General features: G+C 38.3%; 5 protein-coding genes across 16 annotated transcripts; 4 read left to right on the top strand and 1 right to left on the bottom strand.

Annotated features, from left to right (window-relative positions):
• Nucleotides 1–3,683: 3,683 nt before the first annotated feature.
• On the top strand, nucleotides 3,684–11,553 carry LOC116189536 (cytochrome P450 714A1-like). Its single transcript, XM_031519234.1, has 5 exons — nucleotides 3,684–4,273; nucleotides 9,192–9,415; nucleotides 9,748–10,010; nucleotides 10,354–10,720; nucleotides 10,934–11,553. Exons 1-5 carry the CDS (start codon nucleotides 3,952–3,954, stop codon nucleotides 11,405–11,407), a joined length of 1,650 nt encoding a protein of 549 aa, XP_031375094.1. The 5' UTR covers nucleotides 3,684–3,951; the 3' UTR covers nucleotides 11,408–11,553.
• Nucleotides 11,096–13,708, top strand: LOC116189539. Its single transcript, XM_031519249.1, has 4 exons — nucleotides 11,096–11,233; nucleotides 11,877–12,286; nucleotides 12,640–12,759; nucleotides 13,006–13,708. Exons 2-4 carry the CDS (start codon nucleotides 11,965–11,967, stop codon nucleotides 13,569–13,571), a joined length of 1,008 nt encoding a protein of 335 aa, XP_031375109.1. The 5' UTR covers nucleotides 11,096–11,233; nucleotides 11,877–11,964; the 3' UTR covers nucleotides 13,572–13,708.
• A 297-nt stretch (nucleotides 13,709–14,005) lies between these two features.
• LOC116189538 (quinone oxidoreductase-like protein 2 homolog) lies at nucleotides 14,006–16,485 on the top strand. Its single transcript, XM_031519248.1, has 6 exons — nucleotides 14,006–14,405; nucleotides 14,936–15,044; nucleotides 15,153–15,244; nucleotides 15,521–15,779; nucleotides 15,950–16,093; nucleotides 16,212–16,485. Exons 1-6 carry the CDS (start codon nucleotides 14,044–14,046, stop codon nucleotides 16,305–16,307), a joined length of 1,062 nt encoding a protein of 353 aa, XP_031375108.1. The 5' UTR covers nucleotides 14,006–14,043; the 3' UTR covers nucleotides 16,308–16,485.
• A 123-nt stretch (nucleotides 16,486–16,608) lies between these two features.
• On the bottom strand, nucleotides 16,609–19,829 carry LOC116189537 (autophagy-related protein 18c-like). 10 transcript variants are annotated; one of them, XM_031519237.1, is made up of 6 exons: nucleotides 19,696–19,829; nucleotides 19,355–19,599; nucleotides 18,342–19,127; nucleotides 17,924–18,146; nucleotides 17,441–17,564; nucleotides 16,609–16,901 (listed from the first exon to the last, which is right to left on the bottom strand). In XM_031519237.1, exons 2-6 carry the CDS (start codon nucleotides 19,418–19,420, stop codon nucleotides 16,808–16,810), a joined length of 1,293 nt encoding a protein of 430 aa, XP_031375097.1. In that variant the 5' UTR covers nucleotides 19,421–19,599; nucleotides 19,696–19,829; the 3' UTR covers nucleotides 16,609–16,807. The 10 variants fall into 10 exon arrangements, with proteins under 10 accessions (XP_031375097.1, XP_031375099.1, XP_031375101.1 ...); XM_031519239.1 differs by having other exon boundaries at nucleotides 16,611–16,901; nucleotides 17,888–18,146; nucleotides 19,232–19,599; nucleotides 19,696–19,828; XM_031519241.1 differs by having other exon boundaries at nucleotides 16,611–16,901; nucleotides 17,888–18,146; nucleotides 18,342–19,124; nucleotides 19,232–19,599; nucleotides 19,696–19,828.
• A 1,047-nt stretch (nucleotides 19,830–20,876) lies between these two features.
• On the top strand, nucleotides 20,877–23,747 carry LOC116189453 (hydroxyacylglutathione hydrolase cytoplasmic). Of its 3 annotated transcripts, none has more exons than XM_031519121.1 (8): nucleotides 20,877–21,008; nucleotides 21,100–21,182; nucleotides 21,265–21,387; nucleotides 21,668–21,829; nucleotides 22,301–22,379; nucleotides 22,546–22,659; nucleotides 22,850–23,026; nucleotides 23,137–23,331. In XM_031519121.1, exons 1-8 carry the CDS (start codon nucleotides 20,922–20,924, stop codon nucleotides 23,191–23,193), a joined length of 882 nt encoding a protein of 293 aa, XP_031374981.1. In that variant the 5' UTR covers nucleotides 20,877–20,921; the 3' UTR covers nucleotides 23,194–23,331. The 3 variants fall into 3 exon arrangements, with proteins under 3 accessions (XP_031374981.1, XP_031374979.1, XP_031374980.1); XM_031519119.1 differs by lacking the exon at nucleotides 23,137–23,331 and adding an exon at nucleotides 23,386–23,747 and having other exon boundaries at nucleotides 20,883–21,008; XM_031519120.1 differs by lacking the exon at nucleotides 23,137–23,331 and adding an exon at nucleotides 23,386–23,747 and having other exon boundaries at nucleotides 20,887–21,008; nucleotides 21,100–21,170.
• Nucleotides 23,748–26,594: the final 2,847 nt, after the last annotated feature.

Raw genomic sequence — 26,594 nt, 5'->3', positions numbered from 1 at the left:
ATGTACATGCGCGCGCGCGCATATGTAGTTGTTATTAATGCCTTCTCGATCTACTTCTTCTCTTTTATACCCAAAAAAAAAAAACATACTTAGTCCTTGATTGGGTAATTCTGCTACCAATGAAAGATGTCTCTGCTAATTAGAATATTCCATGGGGATGAATAGATTTTTATAGTCAAACTTGGACTCGGTTCTCGAAATAATTAAAAGGTATTTTAGTAATTTTATACTCGTGATAAATAGATTAACAATATTGACCAAAAGATAAAAATACTCCCCGTTATATGTTCACCCAAAAGAAAATAATAAAAATACTCTTTCTTAATATAAAGACACAAATGAGAGTTTGTCATTAATGTAATGATAATGAATGATCTTATGAAAGTGACTTAGACATACATTTAATGGTTCTATGTATGTGCTATCTATTTAAAAAATGGGTCTATGTGCAGGCATCCCCAATGATTTTCGAAGGAACCCGAATTATCGGTTTTGTGGCCCTCATTCAATTAATGATTCCCTTTCTAGGAAAAAGATTCATAATTTCTCAATTCGTGGAACGCATTTTGCGAAAGATTTTGGTCATGTACACGTTAGTGATGATTACATATGCATTTTCCTTGTGAAAGTGAAGTAGTGCTCATGGTCATGGAGACGTAATTTGGGGCTATACGTACGATTGACCACATGAAGTCACTGAACTAACCTATACTATTCACTGAACCTACTCGAATTGATGCCCAAAAAAAAACCCTACTCGAATTGATTTTTGAAAACCATAAAACTGGAATTGGTAATGTTCATAGCAGACATTTTTTGGTACGCTCCGCCCACTTAGATATATGTGCGGGTACCTTACAAAATTCCCAATATATGTGTTGTGTATAGGCCATGCATCTTCTAGAAAATGAATATATTTATTTTTTTCGATTACAAAAGAAGTTAAAACTAAATAAAAAGGAAAAGGAATTATTCTCACCGACGATAATTAAATACGAAACTTCATGATTTTAAGAGATGATACATGCTTTGCGTTGCACTCCCTTCTCATTATGTTTATTTTTAATTGAATAATGAACTAATTGATTTGACCAAGGATAATGATAAACTCATGCTAAGATACGTATAATTTTCAGAATTAAATATAAACAATAATGCAATTTTCAACTTGCAGCGGAAGATAAGATGCAAAATTTTATTTTAAGCGTCAATTTACAACATGTACCGCGAAAGGATAATTAGAATATGGAGGAAGAGGGGGCGCAGGTTCCAGAGAACAAATATAAGAAAAAATGTTTAACCGGAGATATTATTCTATTTTATGACTGTCTATATATGTAAGATTTGAATATTCTCAAATATAAGAGAGGCAAACAATTCTTTTTCAAATAATTATTCATTGAGAAAAGAGTGAAGTGCAATGATTCATTCTCTCGCCCGATAATAATTGAGAGGTTTAAGAATTGATTCTTGTGTTTGAAATTAATGCCCCCGTCTCTTTATTAGCTAAGTTTTTTATTTATCAATACTAAATTTATGATCTCCAGTCAAATCAAAAATAGAAAAGTTTTATATTTTGATAAATTTATAATTAAATTACTTGTGTCTCTGTCTCCCAATAAACATCATCTAATTATTGAGGTTCTAGACTGGGTTGGGTCGGTCCATTTCGTCCAATCAGGTCATGACCGGATGATGATGATGATGATAGATAATTAATTGAAAGCTTTAATATATATGTATATATCTAATTGCCTGATGTGTATAATTTATTATTTATTTATGTCTTCTGACAACGATTAAGTTGGTCCTAGCTTAGTAAGTAGTTTTTTCGTTTTTCTGACAGGTAGCTTAGTAAGTAGTTGATTACCTCTCTGAACATGCTTTCTTCTAAATATAGGGAATAATTAATGTATAAGAATTATCAAATTGTACATATTGGTTTGTTTGAATAGAAAGTGCAATTATCGAAAAAAAAAGAGATAATCAAATTCCGTTCTGTAATTTGGTCGGTTAATCTCTCTGAAGTCCATCCCAAATTCACGGTTTGAATCTTAACAGATCTTCCACACTCCTAGTATGGGTGAGTAATCCATCCGTCATCGATCCTTGATCAATAAATTGATCGTAGGCAATCCAAAATGCGGAAAGCGGGCAGCACCACGCGTGGACCACATATATATAGAGAGCTCTAGTTCGATATAATACACCACAAAATAACAATATTGGAGCAAATTTATGTTAGAAAATTGAATTACCTGAAACACCGAGATGGCACATGTCAATATCACCGAATCAATTGAGTAATCGAAAGTGTATCTGGATTAATAAGCTAGAGGTGAGCAAAAGACGGGTGATGTAGTCTTCAAAGTCTATACGTCATAGCTAGGTAATGGGGTCTCAGAAGAGGGTCTACTAACGTATGATTCGATGACTATAACCCCTTAATTGCATTTAAGTGCCTAAGGTTATTGTAATTTCTAGTTCTGCCCATCACTAAATCAAAAAATACCTTATGATATATGCACATTAAATCTCATATTATACCAAGCAGTATACAAAAGTAATTTATTAGCCCCCACTTAATCAATTTTAGTTGTTAAAAGGTCACCTTTAACAACTAAAATATTTTTCAATTATACATATATTTAGTTACTATGCCCTTTAGCTACTGAATTGTGGCAAATAATGGCGCAACTAAGTTTTTTTAGTTGCTATAGGCTATAGCAATTATATTTTACCTCCTAGTAAAGTGAGAAATTTAGTTGTTAAAAAATTCATTTAGCAACTAATAAATTCTTTAGCAATTACAATTTCAGTTGTTAAAGAACAAAATATAGGTACTAAATTTATAAGAATTAAAATAATTTGATTGTATTTCAGTTGTTACAGCTGAGTAACTAAATGAATTGGCAACTAAATATATGTACTGATGAAATATATTTTAGTTGTTAAAGGTGATTTTTTTAGCAATTAAAATTGATCTCTTTGTTGCTAATAGATTACTTTATTGTAGTGGAGGTATCGTTAAGGCCCATTACTCAATACTTTAGTAGATCACTTAATCAGGTCAATAACAAAGATAATCATGATACATAATTAATTAATTAATATATATATATATATATATATATCGGATCATAATTATTGAATAAAATCCAACACTTTTAAACTCATTTATATCAATTCAGATCACTGTTTATTGCATGTGATGATGCATTTTTTTAAAATATTTTATTTTATTTTTTGAGTTACAAAAGTGATTCATGATTTTGTGTACAAGGAAATAAAAAATCTTATAAAGGGATATGATTAGTCCAAAATCTAAACTGGAATCTCTATATTACTATTCACCCCCTTATCTCTTTTATTTTATTTTTTCGTGAGACTAAAGGTGTTGGTTTCGAACCTATGCACTACTCACAGAGTATATGCCAACTGACATGGCAGTTTGCCAAATGCATTTGCCAAATAAAAATCATAATACCGAATAGGATGGCACATGCAGCTTCACAGAATTTGAAATTTCTTTGTTACCAGGCTAGGCCTATGCAACTACACTATACTTTCTTTGATAATTATTTTTCTTTTTACTTTAGGTCATCATGCACGTGTGTGTGTATATATATACACACACCATATGAAGACGTGTGTGTATGGGCATACACGAGAGAGGGAGAAGCTGGGAGGATCCACTGAGAAATTATAGTGCCCCAAAATTTGAAACTTCCTTATTACCAGGCTAGACCTATATAACTACACTATACTTTCTTTGATAATTATTTTTCTTTTTACTTTAGGTCATCATGCACGTGTGTATATATATATACACACACACCATATGAAGACGTGTGTGTATGGGCATACACGAGAGAGGGAGAAGCTGGGAGGATCCACTGAGAAATTATATAATCGAACAAGAGAGACAACAGAGTACATAGCAAAGTGGAGATGGAAACTCTTTCACTGTTGATCATCAGAACAGTTTGTGCCATGGCCGTTGTGGCTGCGTTGAGCACTCTGTTTCGGCTATACAACAGTACATGGAAGAGCTCGGAGAGGCTGCGGAAGAGGCTGAACATGCAAGGCATCGGTGGGCCGCCGCCTTCCCTTCTCTATGGGAACGTCCCGGAGATGCAGAGGATACAGACGAGGGCTGCTCTCGACGACAAGGCCTCCGCATGTTCCCGCCAACGGGGCGGAGGAGAGTTTGTCGCTCATGACTACACCTCCACCCTCTTCCCCTACTTCGAACAGTGGAGGAAAGAATACGGTACGCTTACGCTGTTTAATTCCCTCTTTCTCTCTTCCCCTAAATATCTATACCGATTCATTCTTTGCGCATCAGTGTTTGGTTCATTCGACACGGGGCCTTTCCTCGATAAGATGGAAAAGGAAGATCAGTAAAATGAATAAGTAGTAATCTAAAATTACAATTGTTCTGCATGATATATATATATATATATATACACTTGCATTTCTTTTTCGTAGTCTCTGCAACATCACTCCGTAATCCACCACTGCGACTTGCTAAGATAAGTAGGCTATGGGAGGATGAAATCCAAGGAGTATAATTATGGGGAAAATAAAGGAATGGAAACTTAGTGCAGTAGTGTAAGTTGCCGATTCGAAATTAAGTGGTCTTGAAATTCGGTTCCCATGAGATTTCATGCCTGTTTAATTTGCTTTTCCTATGTTTTGTACTGGACTCATGCTTTTTTCCCAAAGAGATTAAAAAAAAGAGAAGAAAAAATAAAATAAAATAATAGATGGACCCATAAAGCATTTGTTTTTTTATTGGGAATTTTTTGGAAGGGCAAGGAAGAAAGAAGGTGGCAAAGAATTCGTAGACGGAAAGCAAAGATGATGCAAGACAAATGTAGATAAAGTCAGGATTATTAGGAACAGGCATCAACAGTTTTTGTGCTTATTTTCCTAGCAGAGGAGAATGTATTGCATCATGGTGTATACTAATTGCAATATCACCCAGTCGACCATGAACTGTCTGATTAAATATACGTTTTTAGTGGTAATCATCTATGATTGTTACCCTCCATTCTACTGATTGATCGTATGATGTGACACATGTCATGGATACATAAAAGATTTCATGCCAAACTTGGCCCGAATTCTCAACCATAATCAACTAGTTCGTTATGATTTTCAAAGTGAAGAAAAGAATATATAAGTCTAAAGGACCGATCTTCCAACTTTTAGTCGAAAACCGACGAGGAAAATATCTCTCCCTCTGCAATTGAGAGTGGTGGTCGAAGTGGTGAAGCTATGTAACACCAAACTTGAACTTAGGGGACTTAATGGTTCATGCATATGATTAGTTCAAGTGATGAATTGATTCTGCGCCCTGCATTCGAAAGAGGTTTTTAACTTTATAATTAAAAGAGGTCTATCGTATTCACCAAAAAAAGAGGTCTTTCGTCGTATTATTTTTTGGTGGTCCTTTCATAATAGAAAAGCATTTAAATTGAAAAATGATTAAATTATATTCAATCGGACTCTTCAATTCTAAATAGAATAAGTCGGAGATAGATAAAGGTAAATCTATTGCGATTTCCTGTCAGTATAAATCTTTTTCATGGCGTGCATATCTAGCTTTGTATAGCTTTAGATAGCTATTGATAGATATAGTTCTTTGGTTTCTCACTTTGCTTTCCTAAATGGATATGACAGTAAGAATACGTGATGGGCAAATATGATCGTCCATGGATAAGTCTTTAAGAGATAAGTCAATAATCAAAATCAAAAAAGGAAAAAGATAAATCGTTCTAGTCAAGTTTATACTTTCCCTCATATTATATACATATATTGCATGGTTAAGTTTGGCTAAAAGAATAATGTATTTCATGTCTATATAAACGCTTTGAGTAACATAAGAATGACCAGATCAATTTCATGTTTTTACTACTGAAAGAAAAAGATTACCATAGTATTATCCTTTATCCGGAAATATTATTATATATATGTCATTTTCTCTGTTGGGCAAGATGCCTCGGTTGATGTTTAATATATCTTTAATTATACAAATATCTTAGTCTACTTATTCACTCCACTGTTGTTAATCTTTTTCTATTTATATATTTATAATATATAATTGCAAGAGATTCAAATTTGTCATCCTCAGCTCTTATCGCCCAACTCTTCCGCACACCCATTGACATGAATTAAGCATCTTCATTTATTACATTGTTAGTATTAATTAACCGACATCATTAATTAACTCATGTTAAATTAAAAATAATTAATTAATGTTAATTTAACCACAATATTAATTTAATCCATGTGCAACTTTTATTTTTAAATTATTATCTCATATAAAATATATAAGAAAATAGAAAATAGTCGAAACATTCACAAGATTATGTCATTTTCTTAAAATTAAACATTGACTTTTCATAAAAATTATAGGTTATGAATTATTATAAGGCACATCTCTTAGGAGGATTTAGTATTTTTGTGGGCTATAAGGCCAATTTAATTAGTCCTAGCTAGAAAAAGTGCATCGCAAGCTCAGCATATTAAATGGAATTAAATGTTACAAACAATTCCAATAAATAGAAGTAAATGCAAGGAAAAAGTCAATTGGGAATTGAAAAGGAGGAAAATGGTAATTGCAAGCTCAGCACATTAATTTTCTTATTTCCAGTGCTCTTTCTTTTTTCTTTTTTTTTTCGTTAACTCCAACGCCTTTTCTTTAACTGCAAAATAACTACATTGCATAAGTACTACAAAATTGTAAAAAAAATTATTATATTAAAATTAGAAATAGCAAATTTTCAATTATTATTTGCTTGAAAATAAATTAGATACAACAATAATGCAAATTTAATTAGAAAATGGTGGGTAATAAGAAAGAACTTGGTATGGATGGTGACGGATAAGTACTGTTGAAATTAAAATATATATAGTAAAATAATTCATTATTTAAAACATATAGCATTATCGTTAATAATATTGAAAATCAAGATTATATTCAACAATATAATGAAGATTATGATAAATTAAAAATAAAAATTATGTTCATCAATATAACAGTGACTAAGTATATGAAATAATCTTAAATTTGATTTACGAACCGATTCATTCAATTTTTATGGAAAAAAATATATTCCATAACACATGAATTGTAAGTACAAATAAAATCATATTTGTAAAAATATACAGATAATTTAACTATTTTTATATGTGATCATGTGATGTCGATGTGAGTTTGCATGCATTTTGACTAATCCATTTCCATGATCGAGTCAAGGATAGGTTAATCATGCTCGGTCTTCAACAATAAACATTAATTTGATGAAAATACTTTTTCCAGAGTACAAAAAAATAACAATGATAATAAATTACATTGATAAGGTACATTAATTTGGCAGAATTCAAATATGAAAATAAGTAAATTTAATAAAAATGATAAGTATACTTATATAGTTTAAATTGAAACTTTTATGATATGAACATTTAATTATATTTAGAAGATATAAAGCAAACTCTAAATATCAAAGCGTCTTTTACAATTTCAATATTAAAATTTAAGTCCTTTTAGAGTGAATAAAAAATAAATTAATTACACTAATTTTGGTTAAAATAATTTTGCTTACTTGATTTACATTCTTATTTGTAAAAAATATAAGATTAAATACTGTTATATAGATAAAGTGTTTTAATAGTTCAATGTATGTCTTTTTTTTTTGTTAGTTTTGAAACTAGTGATATGAATATTTACTCAAAAATAAAGTTAATATAAATAAGTTTAGTCAGTCAACCAAAATAATTCCCCAACCCCCTAAATCAAAGGGTAAAGTCAACTATTTCGACGTTCATAAATTAAAACCCTTGAAATTCGTATCCAAAATTTTACTATGATTAATTATATAAGCCTGTCCCTTGATTGAATACTAATCTTGATTATGATGTACATTTAAATATTTTCGACTTGCATGACAACTAGAAAACATTAATCGGCAATTTGCAGTAACTTTTTCTGACATGATAATATAATAATAATAGTTCGACAACACTAGTAAATATAAATACAATAATTATGATAATTATTATATTCTTTTAGCGTATAGAATGTCCAAATATTGGGGTGACAGAGACTGAACACACAAAAACAAACACACACACACACCTATGTATTGAGCACCATATAATATGCACAATTATATATAAAATAAACTATTTTTTATCGGAAAATAAAGCTAAATTAAAAATTAGTAATGTTGTCTGTTCAAATTTGGGAGAGTTGTACGGGAAAGAACCGTGATTTTTTTTATAAATAATATTTATGATTTTTTTATATACTTTATGCAAAACTGATTGATATAATTATATATATCCATTTTGTTGTACACGAAACATCTCTTCTGCTTGATCGACAAGCAACATACGTTTGCACAGCTCGAGAAGAGCCAGTAACATCGAATCTATCGAGACAAACTTATGTATAAATTATAAACTATCGAGGTAATTAGAAACAAAAGGAAGTACTAAGTCGGTGTAATGGAATCTTTAAGTATTTAATTTATTGATTATTAAGTGTTATCAAACACGATCTAAGAGTGGTACGAGGCCAGCTCGAGGCTGACTGGGATTGGGTCCAAAGTTAGCTGGCTCCAATCCTAGTTGGGCCTACAATCAGCTGTATTTTCCAGACATACGAGAACAACTGCTTGGCCCATCAATCGTCAGGGTCGACAGCCCATTTGGCAAATATCGACACTTTGTAGGGTCGAATGTCCGCGATACTTGTGTCCTCCCGGTTTGGCATGTCGATCCCTCCGTCTTTTGTTTTCGATCAATTCATTTTACACGTTCAAATACGGCATATGATCTCAACTGGCATGATTCTGTACTAGCGCACTGATGCATTTTGCGTAGTGCATAGTCCATCCTGCAACATATTATGTAATTTTGGATCGTCCTTCTAAGAGCACACACTGTTCAATTTGATACCATGCCAAACCGGAACCCGAATCAAGCATAAATTCCAAGCTTGACTATAGTGATGCTGGGTCAGTTGGCGAATTTTTTTTCTACACTAGACGGATAATGAACTCATTAATTGCGTTAAGTTTTGCACCTCCTAGAAATGTTGAGTTTTTGCGTGGTTGTTTTGCCCACCAGACCGTGTCTGGCATTGCCGGCCCTGTTTAACTCCTCGAAATGTTTTGCAGGTCCGGTGTACACTTACTCGACCGGGGCTAGGCAGCACTTGTACATAAACCAGCCAGAGCTAGTGAAGGAACTTAACCAGTGCTTCACTCTGCTGGGGAAGCCTTCCTATCTGACCAAGAGGCTTGCTCCCATGCTTGGGAATGGCATTCTTAGGTCCAATGGCCCTTCCTGGGCCCAGCAGAGGAAGATCGTTGCCCCCGAGTTCTTCATGGACAAAGTTAAGGTACGAAATTGATTTTTCTTTTTGGCGGGAGATGCTCACAGCTCATGGAATATCTGGCTAATTCTTAGACTGTGCGCGACTGTGCAATATGGTAAAATGGCAGTGTGATTGAAATATTCATGTTCCTAGTACAAGAATCAGCTTGGTTAAGTCCTCATGCAATGATCACTATCATCACTGACTTTTATACTGTTTCGCGGCTATCTAACTTGGGACTATGGAGGTTGAGTCATCGAAATGAGTAATATTCATAGCCAACTGCCATAATACCACCTTTGTGTTTCGAACACCGACTTAATGTCTGCATGACTTTGCTATGTCGGATGGGTCAGGGGATGGTGGGCTTAATGGGAGAGTCAGCACAGCAATTGCTTAGGAGTTGGGATGAGAGAATAGAGGCAGCAGCGGCAGAAGGTGGAAAGGCAGCAGCAGACATTAGAGTAGATGAGGATCTGAGGGAATTCTCAGCAGATGTGATCTCTAGAGCTTGTTTCGGCAGTTCGTACTCCAAAGGCAAAGAGATCTTCTCCAAGCTTAGGAGCCTCCAGATGATCATCTCCAAGCAGAGTTTTCTCTTTGGCCACAACTTCTTCGGGTATGTCCTTCAGCTCAGTTTTTCGATTTGCCCATTTCCATGATAGTCTGTTTCCATTCCATCGTACCAGATATCACATGCACTCTCTGCCTCATTTGTTTCTGCACTTATGGACTACCAGACAATAATTCGGTCTTGGAGCTAATCCCATGTAACGGGTTGATCCTAGATTATTCTAATGGGACTACAGGGTACGCCCTCATAATGATTAATTACTGCGAAACAGCTGACATCGCAATGTTACATTCCCAGGCGTGGACTAATTAAGTATACTGCACACCATAGTTTGACGTTAGTGATTAGACGGTCAAACTGATCTGGTAGAATTCTGTTGTCTTGACAGGTTTCTCCCGGCAAAGAAGTCAAGGGAAGTGAACAACTTGGAGAAAGAAATCGAGTCGCTGATATGGAAGGTCATAGAAGAGCGCGAGCGTGAGTGCTCAGACAAGGATCTGATGCAGATGATAATGGAGGGAGCTGTATATAGCGATCAGGGCCTTGACAAGGACCTCTTTAGGCGGCAGTTCATAGTCGATAACTGCAAGAACATCTACTTTGCTGGCCACGAGGCCACGGCTGTGGCCGCATCCTGGTGCCTGATGCTGCTTGCGCTCCACCCTGAGTGGCAGCAACGTGTCAGGGAGGAGGTGAGACGGGTCTTTGGGGGAGGCAACATTCTGGACCCAGAGTCACTAACGCAGTTGAAAACGGTATATCAACATTTTGCTTTAAATTTTATTTTCCGGTACCGATGGCAGTTTCTGGATCAGAGGCCATGTTCTGGTAATATGAGAGGATAAATTAAGCCAAATGTTGTGGAACTCAAGAGGATAGTCCCATTCCGTGCAGCCATTTCGTTTCGCTTATTTACTATCTCGTTCGTGATGAACTCTATATAATAACTACATTCAACTCCTCAACAGGTGACAATGGTGATTCAGGAAGCCCTCCGCCTGTACCCCCCGGCAGCATTTGTATCGAGGGAGGCACTAGAAGACACGAAAGTCGGCAACATAATAGTCCCCAAAAATGTGTGCATATGGACTCTGATCCCGACCCTCCACCGAGATCCGGACATATGGTGGCCCGATGCAAACAAGTTCAAGCCCGAGAGGTTCGTGGACGGCGTCTCGAAAGCGTGCAAGTATCCCCAGGCCTATATCCCATTCGGGCTGGGACCTCGACTGTGCCTAGGCCGGAACTTTGCCATGGTCCAACTGAAGGTAGTCCTGTCCCTCATTGTATCCAGATATAGTTTCTGCCTGTCTCCGAAATATCAACACTGCCCTGCCTATAGGATGATTGTAGAACCTAAGCACGGCGTTCATCTTCTGATTCAGAAAATCCAAGCAGGTCCTGGCAGCCTCGTAACTAACATACCTTCGGCAACTCTTTAACAGCTTGAATTGTCGCATTGATTGCTGTAAAGTCTGAGTTCGGGTCATAGCACGCTTCTCATATATCTGGTCACAACTTTGCTATTTGTCATGCGTGATGATAAGACTAAATTCAAGGTAATGAATTCTAATTTGATCGTCTGAAACCGAAAGCCAGGATACCACGCCGAGTGGATCCATATGCTTCGTCGGGTCCTGTTTCGGTCCTGGAATTATGTAGACATCGGTTGAATCGTTTCAGATTACTGTTCAGTGGGGCCACTATGATGAAAATGTCCCAACTTTACTGAAACTCCTAGAGGCGTGAGCAGTGAAACACTTTTGCTGGAACCCAGAAGCAAGACATTAATCTTAGTAATATAATTCTAACCTAATCTTTTTAATATAATCTCCCATCAAAGAAAAGGTAAAGCATAGCCCTTTACACATTGCAAAGCCAAAAGGTTTTGTCCTCCTTTTCCTTCCACAGGAACTCTTTCCTAGAAACCTTGCATTTCGACAAGGAGAGAAAACAAGCCCCGGATTATGCCTGTTCCCTCTACTTTCCTAACAGCTTGATGGGCAAGATCTTTGTCGAGGTCTGCCTGATCTCCGCGCGGGGGCTCGGGCGGTCCTCCTCGCTGTTCTGGAAGACACAGTGGTTCGCTGTCGGGTGGATCGACCCGGACGACAAGTACTGCACCAAGATCGATGCTCCTGCAAATGGGAACCCGGTTTGGAGGACGAAGTTCTCGGCTTTGGTCGATGACTCGAGGAATGCGGAGTCTAAGGATGTGGCTTTGCGGGTTGAGGTGTATAGTAGGGACCCCATTTTCCTCCGGGAGAAGCTCCAGGGGACTGCCACTGTTGTCCTGAGGGAGTTCCTCACCAAGCGCAGGAGTAAGGATGAAATTTCTCGATCTCGACTTTCCTGTACCGTGTGTATCTCCGTTTAACAGAAAAGGCTGTTAGGTGTTCCCGAGTTGTGTTGTGTTCGTTCGAGCACCAAACCTCATCTGTGATGGAAACCGCTTTCGGTTTACTTGAACTAACACTGAAATGGTTATGGCATATTGCTGTAAAAGGTATCCCGAAATGTTTGAAAATCTCTTGCTGATGCAGCTGAAGCCGAAAAAGAAGTTCGGTTTCATCTGATTACTGTTTTTCTCAATTCGCGCGGTTCAGTTTAGAAATCGAACAATTTTTCACTCGGGTAGTCGTAGAATGAGAATATCCAAACTTTCCATGTGCAGCCAGTGAGGAAACGGGGAGCTATCAGCTGCGCAAGAGGAACTCCAACAAGCCAAGAGGATTCGTAGATATTTCTATTCGTGTCTCAGAAGGAGGAGAAGACCCGAATTCCTTTTCTGCAGGTTATTTTCATTCTGCTTATGTATGAAAGCTCATTTTACTTGGTCACGGGAACAGACATAGCATGGAGTTGCAAATGCTAAAGCAGCAGATGAGCTTAGGATACGAATTATCGATGTTCCATATTGAACTAATATGAGTCCAGCAAACCCCTTTTCCTGCGAATAGTAGCAGTGCGATTTTACTCGCACAACGTTATTTTTAGAAGCGAAATGGAATTCCGGTTGATCATGATTCTCGTTTTACAGGTTATAATGGAGGACTCATGCTGGTGGATAACGAGAATTCAATAACCTTAGCCCCCCCGAATGATGCATTGACGTCATCAACATCATATGAACCATACCCGACAGGGCCTACTCCTCTGCCTCTAGCAGCAGCTTCACATCTCCAAAGACCAAACCTCCACCAGTCGAAACCCGAAGTTGAGCTATCCTACACTCACCCCACCCCAATCCCTCCCAACTTCTCCAACCCCTCCGTTGGCGGCCCTGCCTACCCTCGGGCAATTGGGCCCAGCTACCTCCCACCTCGACCGGCCCCTCCAATGCCTCTTCCTCCGCCTCCTGCTGGCACTTATAACTACCGCCCTGCCTATCTCCCAGCTGAATTTACCAATGGGACTTATTTTAATATGCCGTCATCAGCAGCAGGCCGCGGTGGCAGGGGCCCCATGGGCTACGGGGCTGCATTGGGTGCAGGGGCTCTAGGAGCCGGTGCTGTACTTCTAGGAGATGGGCTTGTGTCAGGCTACGACATGCCTTTGGGTTTTCAGGATCCGAGCCTTATCGTATCACTGGACCCTCCTTTCTGATGCGATGACTGTAAGAAATTTAAGCGGGTGTATGTACCTTAGCTGATGAGGTGTATGATTATACTTGGACGAATTCTTCGAACTCATTTTCTTTTATTAACCAATGAAAGTTTTCTATTATAAATGTTTTCTTCTCATACACTTTCCAATCCGACACAAAGTATTGCCCTTTTTCACGTTGTTTTTGAATTAGTCAACAGAACTATTTCTCGATATCGAATGTAATGCCTCCGGTATTTCCGCTCCTTGTGCTCCTTTCTTGTGAACTCGGGATATGCGAGTCTAATTTGATATTCTTAGAAAATGTTATTGTTTGCCCTTAAACGGATCATTACATAGTCATTGGGTACTTAATTGAAGAAAACACGAGTTTGAGGGCTGAAATGAAAAAGAAAGTTCAACCTCGAGGACAGCAATTTTTCTTCATCGTTCGGATCGAGGGATCACTCTATTGTCAAAGCGAGCTGCAGAAATGGAAGCTCTGCTCTGTAAGAAACTGGGCGACCCCACACTCTCGCCGGTCCCATCCTCCGGTGAAGAATCCGACGGGTCCCCAATATTCTTAGACAAGAATCATCCAATCCCGAAATTGACCAAGCCCACCTCGGTTCTTGTCCGAGTGAAGGCCACCAGTATCAACTACGCCAATTACCTGCAGATTCTGGGCAAGTACCAGGAGAAGCCTCCGCTGCCCTTCGTTCCCGGGTCCGATTACTCAGGCACCGTGGAGTCGGTTGGTCCCGGCGTCTCGAAGTTTAAGGTGGGAGACCCAGTTTGCTCCTTCACCGCTCTTGGGTCGTTTGCTCAGTTCATTGTGGCCGATGAGAGGGAATTGTAAGTCTCTCTGTCCCTTCATTTGGAATTTCCATAAAAGTTTTACCTTTGTTAGCTGCTCAAGATTATTGAATTGGCTCATATCCTTGCTTGTTTTGGCATGTCAGAGCTCAGAAATTGGTTTTTGGAATGCAGATTGTGTTGCTTGTTTGCTCTTTTGATCCGATATGTCATCGTGAAAAAGCTTAGATTTTTAGGTATATTGCAGGTGGCCATTCAAAACCCAGGAAGCTGATTTTATATTATCCACTTTTGCTTTTGAAGTTTGAGCAAAAGCTGCTGCGGAAACAGAATCCCGGTACTACTGTGAATGTTTAACTTCAAGTGGAACTGCTAGGTGAATGTTCGGCTGTTTTGTTTTACGCACCGCAGTCTTGTGGGCTAGTGGAATGATTGTTGTCCCACTGCCTGTGTATGATTGATTGTTAGCCAATGAGGGGAACCTTAAAATTTCCATTCATTTGAACTCATTGTCAGTGAATATGTTTGTCTCTTGACATAGAAGAGACTGCATTTTGTTTCTTATGAAGGTTTCGGGTCCCAGAAGGGTGCGATCTCATGGCTGCTGGTGCACTTCCTGTTGCGTTTGGGACATCGCATGTTGCCCTTGTTCATAGAGCTCGATTGACCTCTGGTCAGGTATCCCTCACACGAACGATATTTTCTACTTTAAGCCTATCTTTGAAGACGACCATTGGTCAATGGGTGAGGAATTACTAATGGGATTTTTGGGTCATCAAATTGTAGGTTCTGCTGGTTCTCGGTGCAGCTGGTGGAGTCGGGATTGCAGCTGTTCAAATCGGAAAGGCTCGTGGAGCCACTGTAATTGCTGTCGCTAGGTAGTGTACTAATTTCCTCTCTCTAAACTTTATCGCCGTATGTGGCAAAGGCATGGAACTGAATGGTCACATGATAGTGGAAATATGTAGTGTTAAATAACGGGGAAAAATGTGAGAAGACTTGAAATATTTCTGAGTCAATTTTGGTATTAAGGCATAAAATATCTCCTGCATAATATTAGATCAGTTATGCCACTGTTTCATTCCATTTCAGATTCGTACTTAACGTAGCTGAGCTCTGTCAAACTTTATAACCGTGCTATGTGGATTGTACAGGGGAGGCGAGAAAGTGCAGTTCTTGAAATCGCTGGGGATTGATCATGTTGTAGACTTGAGCAGAGAAAATGTTACTCAAAGTGTCAAAGAATTTCTCAAGGCTAGAAAGCTTAAAGGGGTCGATGTGTTGTATGATCCAGTTGGAGGCAAGCTCACTAAAGAAACGATGAAGCTTTTAAACTGGGGTGCGCAAATTTTGGTGATCGGTTTCGCCAGTGGAGAGATCCCTGTCATCCCTGCAAATGTTGCCCTTGTGAAGGTACTCCTGCTGACCCTCTTAACTTTAAAGCATGCTGGTTATTAGAAATTCTAAGTGTTGATTGCATTCTATTACCGCATTTTCTTTTGTATATGGGAAGAACGATAAATGGCTTATGATCGTCTTCTACTGATTGAAATATACATTTTGTGGCTGCTTCTTTTCTTCAGAATTGGACTGTGCATGGACTTTACTGGGGCAGCCACAAGATTCATCGGCCTGCTGTGCTTGAAGAATCTCTAAATGAGCTGCTTTCTTGGTTATCGAGAGGCTTGATCACGATCAATGTATCTCATTCTTACAGACTCTCAGAGGTTAGAAGCTCCTCATGATCTTTTCTTTCCTATACTATCGCATCCTGGTGGTGTTAATTTCTTCTCTTGGATGATTAATTCGACTTACAAATTCATCTTGATCATTTTTCTTCGACAGGCCAACCTCGCCTTCTCTGCAATCAAAGATAGAAAAGTGATCGGGAAGGTGATGGTCATCTGCGATGATTCCAGGAGCCTGAGGTCAAAAATATAACTCTCTTCATGATGCAAATCTGTTTTTAAGCTTCGTAACATCAGGAAGCTGTCACAGAGATCCAAGAATAGACATTCTGTATCATAATAAGTGAAACGCTAGTAAAATTCAATAATTCCTGAATGTTACATATGTACTCTCTCACTGCAATGTTGATCTCTGCGATGTATTTGCTATTTCTCTGGTTTAAAATGAAAGATGATTGGCATTCTTGCAACGATAATTGCAACTTATTGAAGGTCAAAGCCGCAAAAAGGGGAAAGAAAGGCAAGCCTGATATGGCCAACACTCAACAAGGTCATAGGTAGTATAAACATTAATAGTAGTCAACTATCTTATCGAATATTCACAGGCTGCATATAGATTCACATAAAGTTTCTGCATATCTTCAAATGCCACAATGGAGTTACATATTTACAGTTTTTACAAATGTTTGAAGAATTTCATCCCGCGAACATTAGGAAATGGAAGCTATCACCCGTGCACCTGAGGCATGACCCCTATTTGGGCTTAGTATCAGTTTTGAGAAATCGTACGTATTCCTGCTGCACCATCTCCCCTCCATTCACGGGATCAAAGCTGCACCTGTAAAAGCTGATTACATATTGAAAATAATGCCTATCAGCACTGAAAGAGCAACACAGATATAGGAAGGTGTGTTACTATAAGCACCAAATACACTACAACTGATTGGGACAAACAGAAGTTTAACCCAATTCCTCTACTGTTTAGAGTATTATCTCCAAATTTCTTGGCAACAGGCTTTGTATTTAATCACAAGAAACAAGCACATTTAATAAGCTCTCACAATAGTAAGAGTTTCAGGAGAAAAAACGAAAAAGGAAAAAAGGAAAGAGAAGAAAAGAGAAGAAAGGCCTCGATATTGTAACTGATCGCAGTTGAAATGATATACATGTAGAAAACAATGTTTCGATATAATGATAAATCTGTAGAAAGTAGATATGAACTGGTCTGCAAGTTGTCTCAGATGAAAACCAATTTCTAACATTAGGTTCCTAGGAAGCATCCAATAATAAATTATTCAATTGAACGCATAACATTAATTTACCAATCATGGAGAGTGCAAAAAGATTTAAAAGGAAAAATGAAAAGTGCATAAATAAGATATGTACCTCCCATCCACGCCAACCATTACAATCGTATTTTTGGATCCAAATGCAGCAATAAATTGAGTCTCTTCTGGTAAGTGGAACTGGGCAAAAGACCATTCTGAGCTGAAATATTTCGGTAAAACCCCTGCAGTAGATAGTAGAACAAATATATTTCAGTCATTAGACTCCATGACCAGATATTAAGACCCACTATCACCAGTAAAAAGTAGTAAGAACTTCTGCAGTAAAAGTAGCAAAGGACCAAAATAGAGAATTTGTAAATGTTAAAAAAGTTTGCAAAGGCATCATTTACATGGGGTTAAAAAAGATATCCTACAGTTTCTGGAAAGTAGATCATCTAAAGCTTTAAGCTTGCACAGAGTTCATAAAATGATCAACTCTTTGATGAAAACTACCCGGACACGAAATTCATCAAACACAAGACCAAGATGCAAAAGCTTCTCTAACCTCTCATAAAAGATAGAGATGAACTAGGGTTGGCACCAGTGTTTGTAGAAATCAAAGGATCAAGGCCACTTGAGGAATTCTGGTATAGAAGGGCCGGGCTTTGAACAACACTTGACTGTGCAGAAGAGTCCTCCCCTCCCACTCTAACTCGAAGGCTGAATATGTGGACTGTTCCTTTGTCACTTGACACAGCCAACCACTGGACATTTGGTGAGAGAGCAATACTTGAAATTTCTGCTCTGTCCACTCCTCTACGGACCTACAGATATATAGCGCATTAAGTTTAGATATTCAAAGTGAAATTGAGCCTAGACAACCTATACAATGAATTTTCTTTTAGCCCCAGTAACTTAGCAATCCAAATTTCTATTAGTCATCAGACCAATTTCATGAATTTAGAAAGAATATATATACTTAGATAAAGTGTCCATTATCCCGTCTCCCATGTATTTACCTCCTGTAAGCGAGTCCCATCCAACGTGTTAAATATCCTTATAAGAGTACCCTTTGTGCTTGCAGTTGCAAGAAGCATCCCATCCATGGTCAAGGTGAAGCATGCTACATTGTTATCATGAGCATTAATAAACTTTGTCATATGCAGTCCAAAATGTTCCACACGAACTTGTCCTCGTCGAAGACCTGGGCAAGCCAAGACAGACGTGTTTGCATGGTGCGAAAGGCAACAAAGTCCCCTTGGATTAGACAGAGTTTCAATCTGATGGAGCAGCTTCAGGTCGACGAAATTATAAACGTAGATCTTGTGCTCAAGCACAACAACTATACGATCACGTCTCAGCTTTACACCTCGTACTTCTGACCTAAATGCAAATTCACCAATGCACCGACTCTGATGATCATCCCAGATCAGAACCTTATGGGGAGGATACTGAGAATTAGCCGCACCCCCAACCAGGGCCAAAATGTTGCAACGGAAAAGCATTTCTACAATCTTGAACCCGCCGCTTTTCAAATCCCGCCTGAAAGTCTCCTTGAATGGCTCGCAGTTATAGATACGGAAACCTCTGGTGGTGCCAGCTGCAAAGCAGCTGTAGTCTTGGTTCCAGGACACCGATAGCAGTTCCGTCTCTTCGTTGTCATTAAGATCTTGTTCAGGCATTGCAAAAAGCCCAGAGGTCGCAGGACTTGGCTCGCTCGTATCAAAGCTTGTCGAGGACAGTGTTCCTGAATAGGTCGAAACAGTAGAACTCGTGGGTGTAGAGGGAACCGTCATCAATCCCTGCTGTAAGCATCAAGAAAGCTATATTACTCCCTTCGAACCCTATAATGATAAAATTATTAAATCCCCGACAGCAAAACACGCCCCATATCAAAAAACTAACCTACCTCAGTTGAAGTACAATTAACTGAATGAAGACAATGTAACCATAAATCCAAACAACGCAAATTCTATCTTCTGCTTACAAGCTCCGGTTAAGACAGCAACGGAATACATATCTAGTTTCATACATGGAAGTTGGTATCTATGCTGAGAACTGCCGTACGAAAGCCCTTAGACTTCCATAGATTCATCATGTGCTGACGAAAAATTCCATCTTTTGCATATGGGCAGAGCTCAATTAAGCCTCACGTGACTGGTTTATCCATAGAAAGAGTAGATCACTGTCGCCAGGATCCAAGTCAGTTGCTTTTGGATCTTATATGATCCCAATCGGCGCGATTGGAAGATCCAATCCCGAATCAGACAACTGGAGCTACGGAACAAAGTGATAGAGAGAGGGAGACGATGAGCTAGAATGCAAGAGAATGGTGCGATTAAGGGAAAATAGCTCACTTTGGAGTTCAGGTACCTCGACGGGACTGGGTTGATGTTGCAGAGCTTCTGATTCTGACGGAAGAGATGACGAGAAGGCGAAGAAGAAAACGAAGGCACGATTTTCCCTTTTTCTTTTTTCTAATTATTTATTTTCTTCGGATATTCGCCGGAAAAATTATTTAACTAATTAATATTAGTAAAAAATGGAAAAGGCCGAGGAGCCTAACTCAGACCCAAACGGGCTAACCAGATGGCCCAAATGACCAAGTTCTGAAGACCATATCCGAGATTGTTCGGGGACCGCGATGTTCGAGTCGGTATACGCCCTCAAAGTGGCCAGCTCAGCCGATCCAGGGCCAGGCCTCTATGGCATTGAGGCCAGCTTGGCACGACAGTATTAAGCTGACTCGAACCAAAGTTAGCTCATGACAGCTCCAATAGGAGGCTTGATATCACCCACATTCAATTCAATACAAAGCAGTCAGTATGCGTATCACTCGAGTTCATATTATGTTGAAAGACAACCAATTATTGCTTTTTCTAGACAAACCAAATGCACGATGGAACGACTTTTGTAGTTGTTAAACCTGGGATGATAGGGAGTGATGTATGGTTGATGTATACACAAAGGTAGGATTGTGCAAAAAAGCCCGAGAATTAAACCATTCTGTCCCGAACAAAAAAAATAGAATTAATCGGTTACGAGAAATATCCGGTTCATGATTTCAAAACGAATATCTGTTATGAAACAGTTACGGTTTTCAAAATTAGAAAATTGCGATTAATACCCCGTCTCGAATGTATATATTTATAACATTATCATATCTATTATATATGAAACTTGAAAATTTTAATTCAATAGAAAATCAAAAAGTGAGGGGTGAAAGGTATATAATTTCTAATTCCAATTTTAGATTGCCTCTTTTTTAACTTTTTCTTTGTGAATGAATGATGTTTAACCATTTTTTCTTTATGTTTGTGATATGTGGATGAATGAAACTCAATGAAATCATAAATTTAGATTTTTTCAAAATATTTTTCAACCTCGATTCGGTTCGGTTAATTAAACAGTAAAACCAATTATTTTTTCGAACGATTTTCTTCTCCTAATTTGGTTTTGGTTACTATTATGGTTAATAATTTTTTTGTCCCGAAAATTCGGAACAATTACGGTTGATATTAAAAACCGTAAATCGAACCGCCCGGCGCCCACCTCTGCATAAGCATAAAAGGTTTTTGCCTGGTCGCATTGCCACGAGGATGCTCCTGTCACGAGCCACGTGGCGTCCCAAGGAAGCGCCAAATTCCAGCGCTGGAGTCTTCGCCGCCGTTCCGGCGGCATCAGTCGTCTGAATCTCTCTCTCTCTTTCCTTACCTCAGCACAACTCCGACGAAAGCTCTGATTTTTAATCGCAATCTCGTCTCGTCTTCTCCCTAGCCGACCGTGGGAAGCTCTCGGACAATGAAAATCCACCACATCCCTTGCTTGGAAGACAACTACTCCTACCTGTACTCTCCCCCGTCTCTCCCTCCCTCGCTCTGTGATTGTTGAGGTTGGTTTGACTCGGTGAACTCTGAGCTCACGGCCGGTCTCTGTTTGCAGGGTCATCGACGATGCCACCAAAGAAGCGGCGGTTGTGGATCCCGTCGAGCCGGAGAAGGTCGTCCAGGCTGCCCAGGAGCACAGCGCCTCTATCAAGCTCGTCCTCACCACCCACCACCACTGGTATCCCTCCTCCCGGTTTGATCGGCCACCTCCGTTCGTTTGATCATTCGGCTTTTTTCTGCTTTTGATGCTTACTCATTCCATTCGGGATTCTTTGTTTTGAGCCGTTGTGGAGATGAAACGAATTTTGCATTCTTTTCATCATTATGTGTTCAATTTGTACCACTTTCCACGGAAATTGATCGCGTTATGCATCTATTGTCGACGATAGTTGGCGGAATTGGTTCAACTTCTGGATTCTCGTTACATTTGTTGAGCTAGGGCTGGTTCTATGTTACAGGGATCATGCCGGTGGAAATGAGAAGATGAAGGAACTAATCCCTGGAATCAAGGTCTATGGTGGTTCGGTTGACAATGTGAAGGGTTGCACCGATAAAGTGGAAAACGGAGATAAGATTGCACTTGGGAAGGATACCAGTATACTGGCCCTTCACACCCCTTGGTAGTGCTACCTAACTCTTGGTTGTTTGGCTCTTTGAAATATGATTGTTGACTGAAATTGGGTACTTCCCTCGTACCGGTGACTTGTCCGATTTTCATCTCAGTTTTTGTTATTTTGTCACAAATTCGTAGTGCACTGCCGGTTCCATGTACTGACAGTACAATGCTGTAAAATGCCATGCGTCGACTTCGGTTCTGAGTTCTGTTCTGTAATGGCAGTAATATGCAATTTTTATTTTGGTGGCATTTATGGGCCTAGTGTTTAGCTTCGCCAGTGTAGCTCTGCTTGAATATTTCTGCTGTTAGGTTGAGTTTTCATATAACATAATCTTAGTTAAGGCTCAGACATCGTATTAAAGTACACTAAGGTATCATACGTTATTAAATGGTAGTTGAATCATCATGGAAGTTTATCTTATTGCTTTTTATGCTTCTCATAGCTGTTATCTTGATTGCACTTGCTCCTTATCAGCCATACCAAAGGCCACATAAGTTTCTATGTAACGGCCACTGAGGGAGAGGACCCTGCTGTTTTCACTGGTGATACATTGGTGAGTCCAGAAAAACCACTTCGCTTATTTTGAGGGGGAGTGAATATTTATTGTAAGGGGTAAAAGCTGCCCAGATGTATGAGAAAAGCTTTTTTGAAGATGATAGAGTTAAAACTATTCCACCAAAACGAGAAAGTAACTCATACTGGATCTTTCCGAATTGTAGTTCATTGCTGGTTGTGGAAAGTTTTTCGAAGGCACGGCAGAACAGATGTATCAGTCACTTTGTGTCACTCTTGGATCATTGCCAAAGCCGACCAGAGTCTACTGTGGCCACGAGGTAAATAACTTGTGTTCCTTCTAACACTTCTCATTCCTTTCCGTTGGTTGGTTTGGATGAAAGTATTGCCTCTCTTCTTGTCTCCTTTTGCCAAAACAGATAATCCTAACGCATTGGTTCCCTTCTTTATCCCCTTCTCATAGTATATGCCATCTGCCCTGAATAACGTCTTGTGCTGTTTGCTGTGCAGTACACTGTCAAGAACCTGCAATTTGCTCTAACTGTTGAACCAGACAATGCTAAAATTCAGCAGAAGTTGTCATGGGCTCAAAACCAACGGCAGAAAGGCCTTCCCACTATTCCATCCACCATTGCTGAAGAGCTTGAGACAAATCCCTTTATGCGGGCTGATTTGCCTGAAGTTCAGGTACAACTTCTCCAAACTAACGAGGCAATTGTTAGTTTTCAGATGCGATCACACACTAAAAAGGTCTTTTACGTTGTTTTCTGACTTTAAACTGGCATTTTATTATGCAGTACTTGCGGAGTAAAGTGAAATTTTGGATGATGTTTAAAATAATTCAAAAGACATGAATTTGTAGTTGTTCAGTGTTGGCACGGTATTATTCTGATGGAGCACAAGCCAAAAGTGGGCAAAATTCACATATCCAATGGAGATTCCTATGTTTATTTATACTATACAGCTGCTACCGACCTCCCAAGTATTTTCCTTCGTTTTGGAATCCTGGGAATTTTCCTTGCTGAATCTTCCCCCCGATCTCGTAGGAAAGGGCCGGATGCAAGTCACCAGTTGAAGCACTCAGGTTGATCAGAGAGCGCAAGGACAAGTGGAGGGGGTGATTACCTAGTCATTTTTGACCCCTCAAGCTTCGACTTCCCTATCTGATGCCAACGATCAAACGCTACTATCACTGTGTATTGCTGGGTTGTAAGGGTCGTTTGCCTTCATGTTGTTCTCTATGTAAAGTATGACCGTGTGTTTAACTCAATAATGGATGATTTCAACTGTCTGTGCTTTTGCCAATTCTTTCCTGGCCTGGTACTGATCGTTGGAACTTATGTTTGGCAATGACTTCAGTGAATGGATTCCCTGTCACATAATTGTATTTGCACATTATTCACCCTCACGTTCTTATGTTTTTTCGCTTTGTTTCTGTCGTACTATTCTTGCTATATTTTCCCTTCTCTCTGGCCAGTACCATCATAACATCTCATCTTCTCATTTGATTTCGGTGACGGACTTATCTTTTGCATCGGGCTTATGTTAGTAACTACTCTTATCGATTCGTGACTCATTATGCACACACCTGAAGAACAGACTTGTGACATGAGACCATGTATACGAAGATGAATAAACTCACCATTTAGATTCATTTTGCATCAAGCTTGTGTTAATAACTACACTTCCTTTGCGGATTAATCCCAGCTGCGATTTGCTAGCCAGTGAATCACACGTCTCGTGAATCGGATTGAAGTATTAAATATTTAAATTGAAAGTATATTGTATTATTAAATATTTGAACTGAAATTATTAATGTGTGAAAGTAATTTTCCTGTCACGTTAAAATTTCGGTTTTATAATAGAGATGTGGTGGTGGGGCTTTCTATTTCGCGGCGATGACTGGATAGGTTTGGAAAAGTGGGGTGTCCGACCAAACATTATTTGACGGCTGACATTGATGTGATAATTTTTGGCGCTTTTCAAAGAAGAAATAATAATAATAATAGCAAATAATAAAGAATAATTAAATAATATGTACTTGGCAGAGGCACAGAGACATTGACTGACGAGTGACGAGTGACAATAATGGGGTTGGCTCTTTAACGGTGATGCCGATTGCCCAATGGTCTAAAAGCTGCTCTATTATAAATAACAACTCCCAAAAACAAACAATAATATATCAACCAAAAATAACAATTAATAATTTATTTATCCAAAATAATAATGATGAATAAATAAATAAATAATTTGTTGGGAAAGAAAATTTAATTTGAATTACTATGAATATACGCGAGAATATTTTTTCCATATATAGTATATATTATATACTATCTGATATGCCGAACTCTAATAATGGAATATTAATTGTGGTTGGCTTTGTTTGGTGTTAGATTTTTTTCTTTACTCTACTCTATTTATCTTCAATTCAACTACATAATGATTTTTTAAATTTTTTTTAAAAATTCAATTCAATTTAATTTTAAATGTTAAATTTCCTCAACTATTTATTATTTTTTTCACCAATAACAAAATCATTATTTTCTTTTAAATATTCATTATTTTTTCTGACTTTTCTGATAATCAACAGCACAATCATTACTTTTTTATTTTCTTCTTCCATTTTATTATTATAATCCCAATTAAATAAATGAATTTTTACCTAAAATAGTCTATGATTTATCCGTTTTGTCATATCTATCATATATTTTTTTTGTCAAATCTATCCCATGATTTACTTTTTGTATCAAATCTATTCCGGCGTTATCTTTTTCGTCAACATCTAATAGTCGTGCTGACGTGGCACGTGGAGAGATAGTGGGCCACACTTGCCACGTGAGCGCCACGTCAGCACAGCCGTTAGATATCGACGGAAAAAATAATATCGGAATAGATTTGATGCAAAAAGTAAATCATGAAATAAATTTGACTAAAAAAAAGTATATAATAGATTTGATAAAATGAGTAAACCACATGTCATTTTAGATAAATTCTCTTTAAATAAATAAATATATATACATAGTTGGAATGAGTAGAATTAAACTCTACTTCATTTCTAAACAATTCTTAAGTTGTTTCAATCGTAAATAGTTTCATTTATAAGACTTAACTTTCGAAGTTTTATTTTTAAGGAAAATTAGTGAGCCACTTGAATCAGCTCATGTGGATCAGTGAGAGTATTTCGTATTACATTATGGATGGTCAGTGGAGGGCTGATTTTACGAGCCAGCGCAAAGACTTTGCATGACAAAAGCTAGCCTCAAGAGCACACTTCTACCAACATCCTGACAAATAATTAGAGGGGATTCGAGTAGGAGGCATTGGAGTTGGAATACCACTACTGCATTGTTTGATTTGATGGTAAGGGCTGATAGTCCTGATTAATTCATGTTCGAACTGTATCGATCTAGCAAGAGATAAAATTATCATAATTTCGAATTTTTTTTCGCAAGACTTAAATCTAAGATCTTATTTAAAGAGAATTGACGAATCACTTAAATCATTCCACGTCGATTAGGAGAAGTTATTTCTTGTTACATTTTATGCGTCGTCTGTATATTGTTGATTTTAAGAGTCGTGAAAATTAGTTGGGCAAACTCCAAAAATTTCTTCTTATGACAATCCTTGGACCCTTCCCTTTCCCCGTCCATGTCTTGTCTCTTTGTCTCTGATCCAAAACCAAATATTCTTTTCTTTCCCCCCCTTTTCTTTTTCTGCTTTTTCGGGAGAAAAAAAGCTTCTTTGCTTATTTATTCATGCGTGTTTCCAGCCGAATCTCCTAAAGGAAGATCATGTTCACAATCGAGGAGCTACCCAGGCTGTAATATGGATTGGTGCCAACAACACAGCTATGTATCTAGCTAAAAAAATTTGCAGTTTCGACATTCCCCGGAAAAATCAAACGCAGATATTCTATGGTTTCCCGCATGTGATCATCATTGAATCAATACGTCAACTAATCGTTTAATGAAAAAGAAAAAATCATCATTGAATCGACTTAAGCGCGCAGAAGGTTTGAGTACCAAGTTAAAGAGACAATACGAGCCATGTCGAATTGCTTTTGCTGGATATTGTATATATGATCTATAAGAAAGATTTGGCTGTCTTGAAACAGCCTGCCCGAATCATTTCTCTATGTCGCGGAGATCAAACAAGATGACAAATTTTGCCATGCAAAGCGGGCGGATTTAGTAGGGTTTTGGTCTGATTCTTGGTTAGAATTTGGTCATCCCCTGTCTCCTGTCTTTTATCTTCC

This window comes from Punica granatum, chromosome 8 (genome assembly GCF_007655135.1).
Source record: "Punica granatum isolate Tunisia-2019 chromosome 8, ASM765513v2, whole genome shotgun sequence".
Classification (NCBI taxonomy): domain Eukaryota; kingdom Viridiplantae; phylum Streptophyta; class Magnoliopsida; order Myrtales; family Lythraceae; genus Punica; species Punica granatum.
This window is presented reverse-complemented; position numbering and strand designations above follow the sequence as displayed.

Bases quoted from the DNA above. Each gene is read 5' to 3' on its own strand.
- LOC116189537 (XM_031519235.1), bottom strand. From the start codon at position 19,420: ATGATGAATCTATGGAAGTCTAAGGGCTTTCGTACGGCAGTTCTCAGC. The intron at 18,147-18,341 runs GTAAATACATGG...ATATATCTGTAG, and splicing joins ATGGGACTCGCTTACAGGAG to GTCCGTAGAGGAGTGGACAG. The intron at 16,902-17,440 runs GTACATATCTTA...ATATGTAATCAG, and splicing joins ATGGTTGGCGTGGATGGGAG to CTTTTACAGGTGCAGCTTTG.
- LOC116189453 (XM_031519119.1), top strand. From the start codon at position 20,922: ATGCTCCTGTCACGAGCCACGTGGCGTCCCAAGGAAGCGCCAAATTCC. The intron at 21,388-21,667 runs GTATCCCTCCTC...TCTATGTTACAG, and splicing joins CTCACCACCCACCACCACTG to GGATCATGCCGGTGGAAATG. The intron at 22,380-22,545 runs GTGAGTCCAGAA...TCCGAATTGTAG, and splicing joins TTTTCACTGGTGATACATTG to TTCATTGCTGGTTGTGGAAA.
- LOC116189538 (XM_031519248.1), top strand. From the start codon at position 14,044: ATGGAAGCTCTGCTCTGTAAGAAACTGGGCGACCCCACACTCTCGCCG. The intron at 14,406-14,935 runs GTAAGTCTCTCT...TTTCTTATGAAG, and splicing joins GTGGCCGATGAGAGGGAATT to GTTTCGGGTCCCAGAAGGGT. The intron at 15,780-15,949 runs GTACTCCTGCTG...TCTTTTCTTCAG, and splicing joins CAAATGTTGCCCTTGTGAAG to AATTGGACTGTGCATGGACT.
- LOC116189536 (XM_031519234.1), top strand. From the start codon at position 3,952: ATGGAAACTCTTTCACTGTTGATCATCAGAACAGTTTGTGCCATGGCC. The intron at 4,274-9,191 runs GTACGCTTACGC...AATGTTTTGCAG, and splicing joins ACAGTGGAGGAAAGAATACG to GTCCGGTGTACACTTACTCG. The intron at 9,416-9,747 runs GTACGAAATTGA...CGGATGGGTCAG, and splicing joins TCTTCATGGACAAAGTTAAG to GGGATGGTGGGCTTAATGGG.
- LOC116189539 (XM_031519249.1), top strand. From the start codon at position 11,965: ATGGGCAAGATCTTTGTCGAGGTCTGCCTGATCTCCGCGCGGGGGCTC. The intron at 12,287-12,639 runs GTAAGGATGAAA...TTCCATGTGCAG, and splicing joins GTTCCTCACCAAGCGCAGGA to CCAGTGAGGAAACGGGGAGC. The intron at 12,760-13,005 runs GTTATTTTCATT...CTCGTTTTACAG, and splicing joins CCCGAATTCCTTTTCTGCAG to GTTATAATGGAGGACTCATG.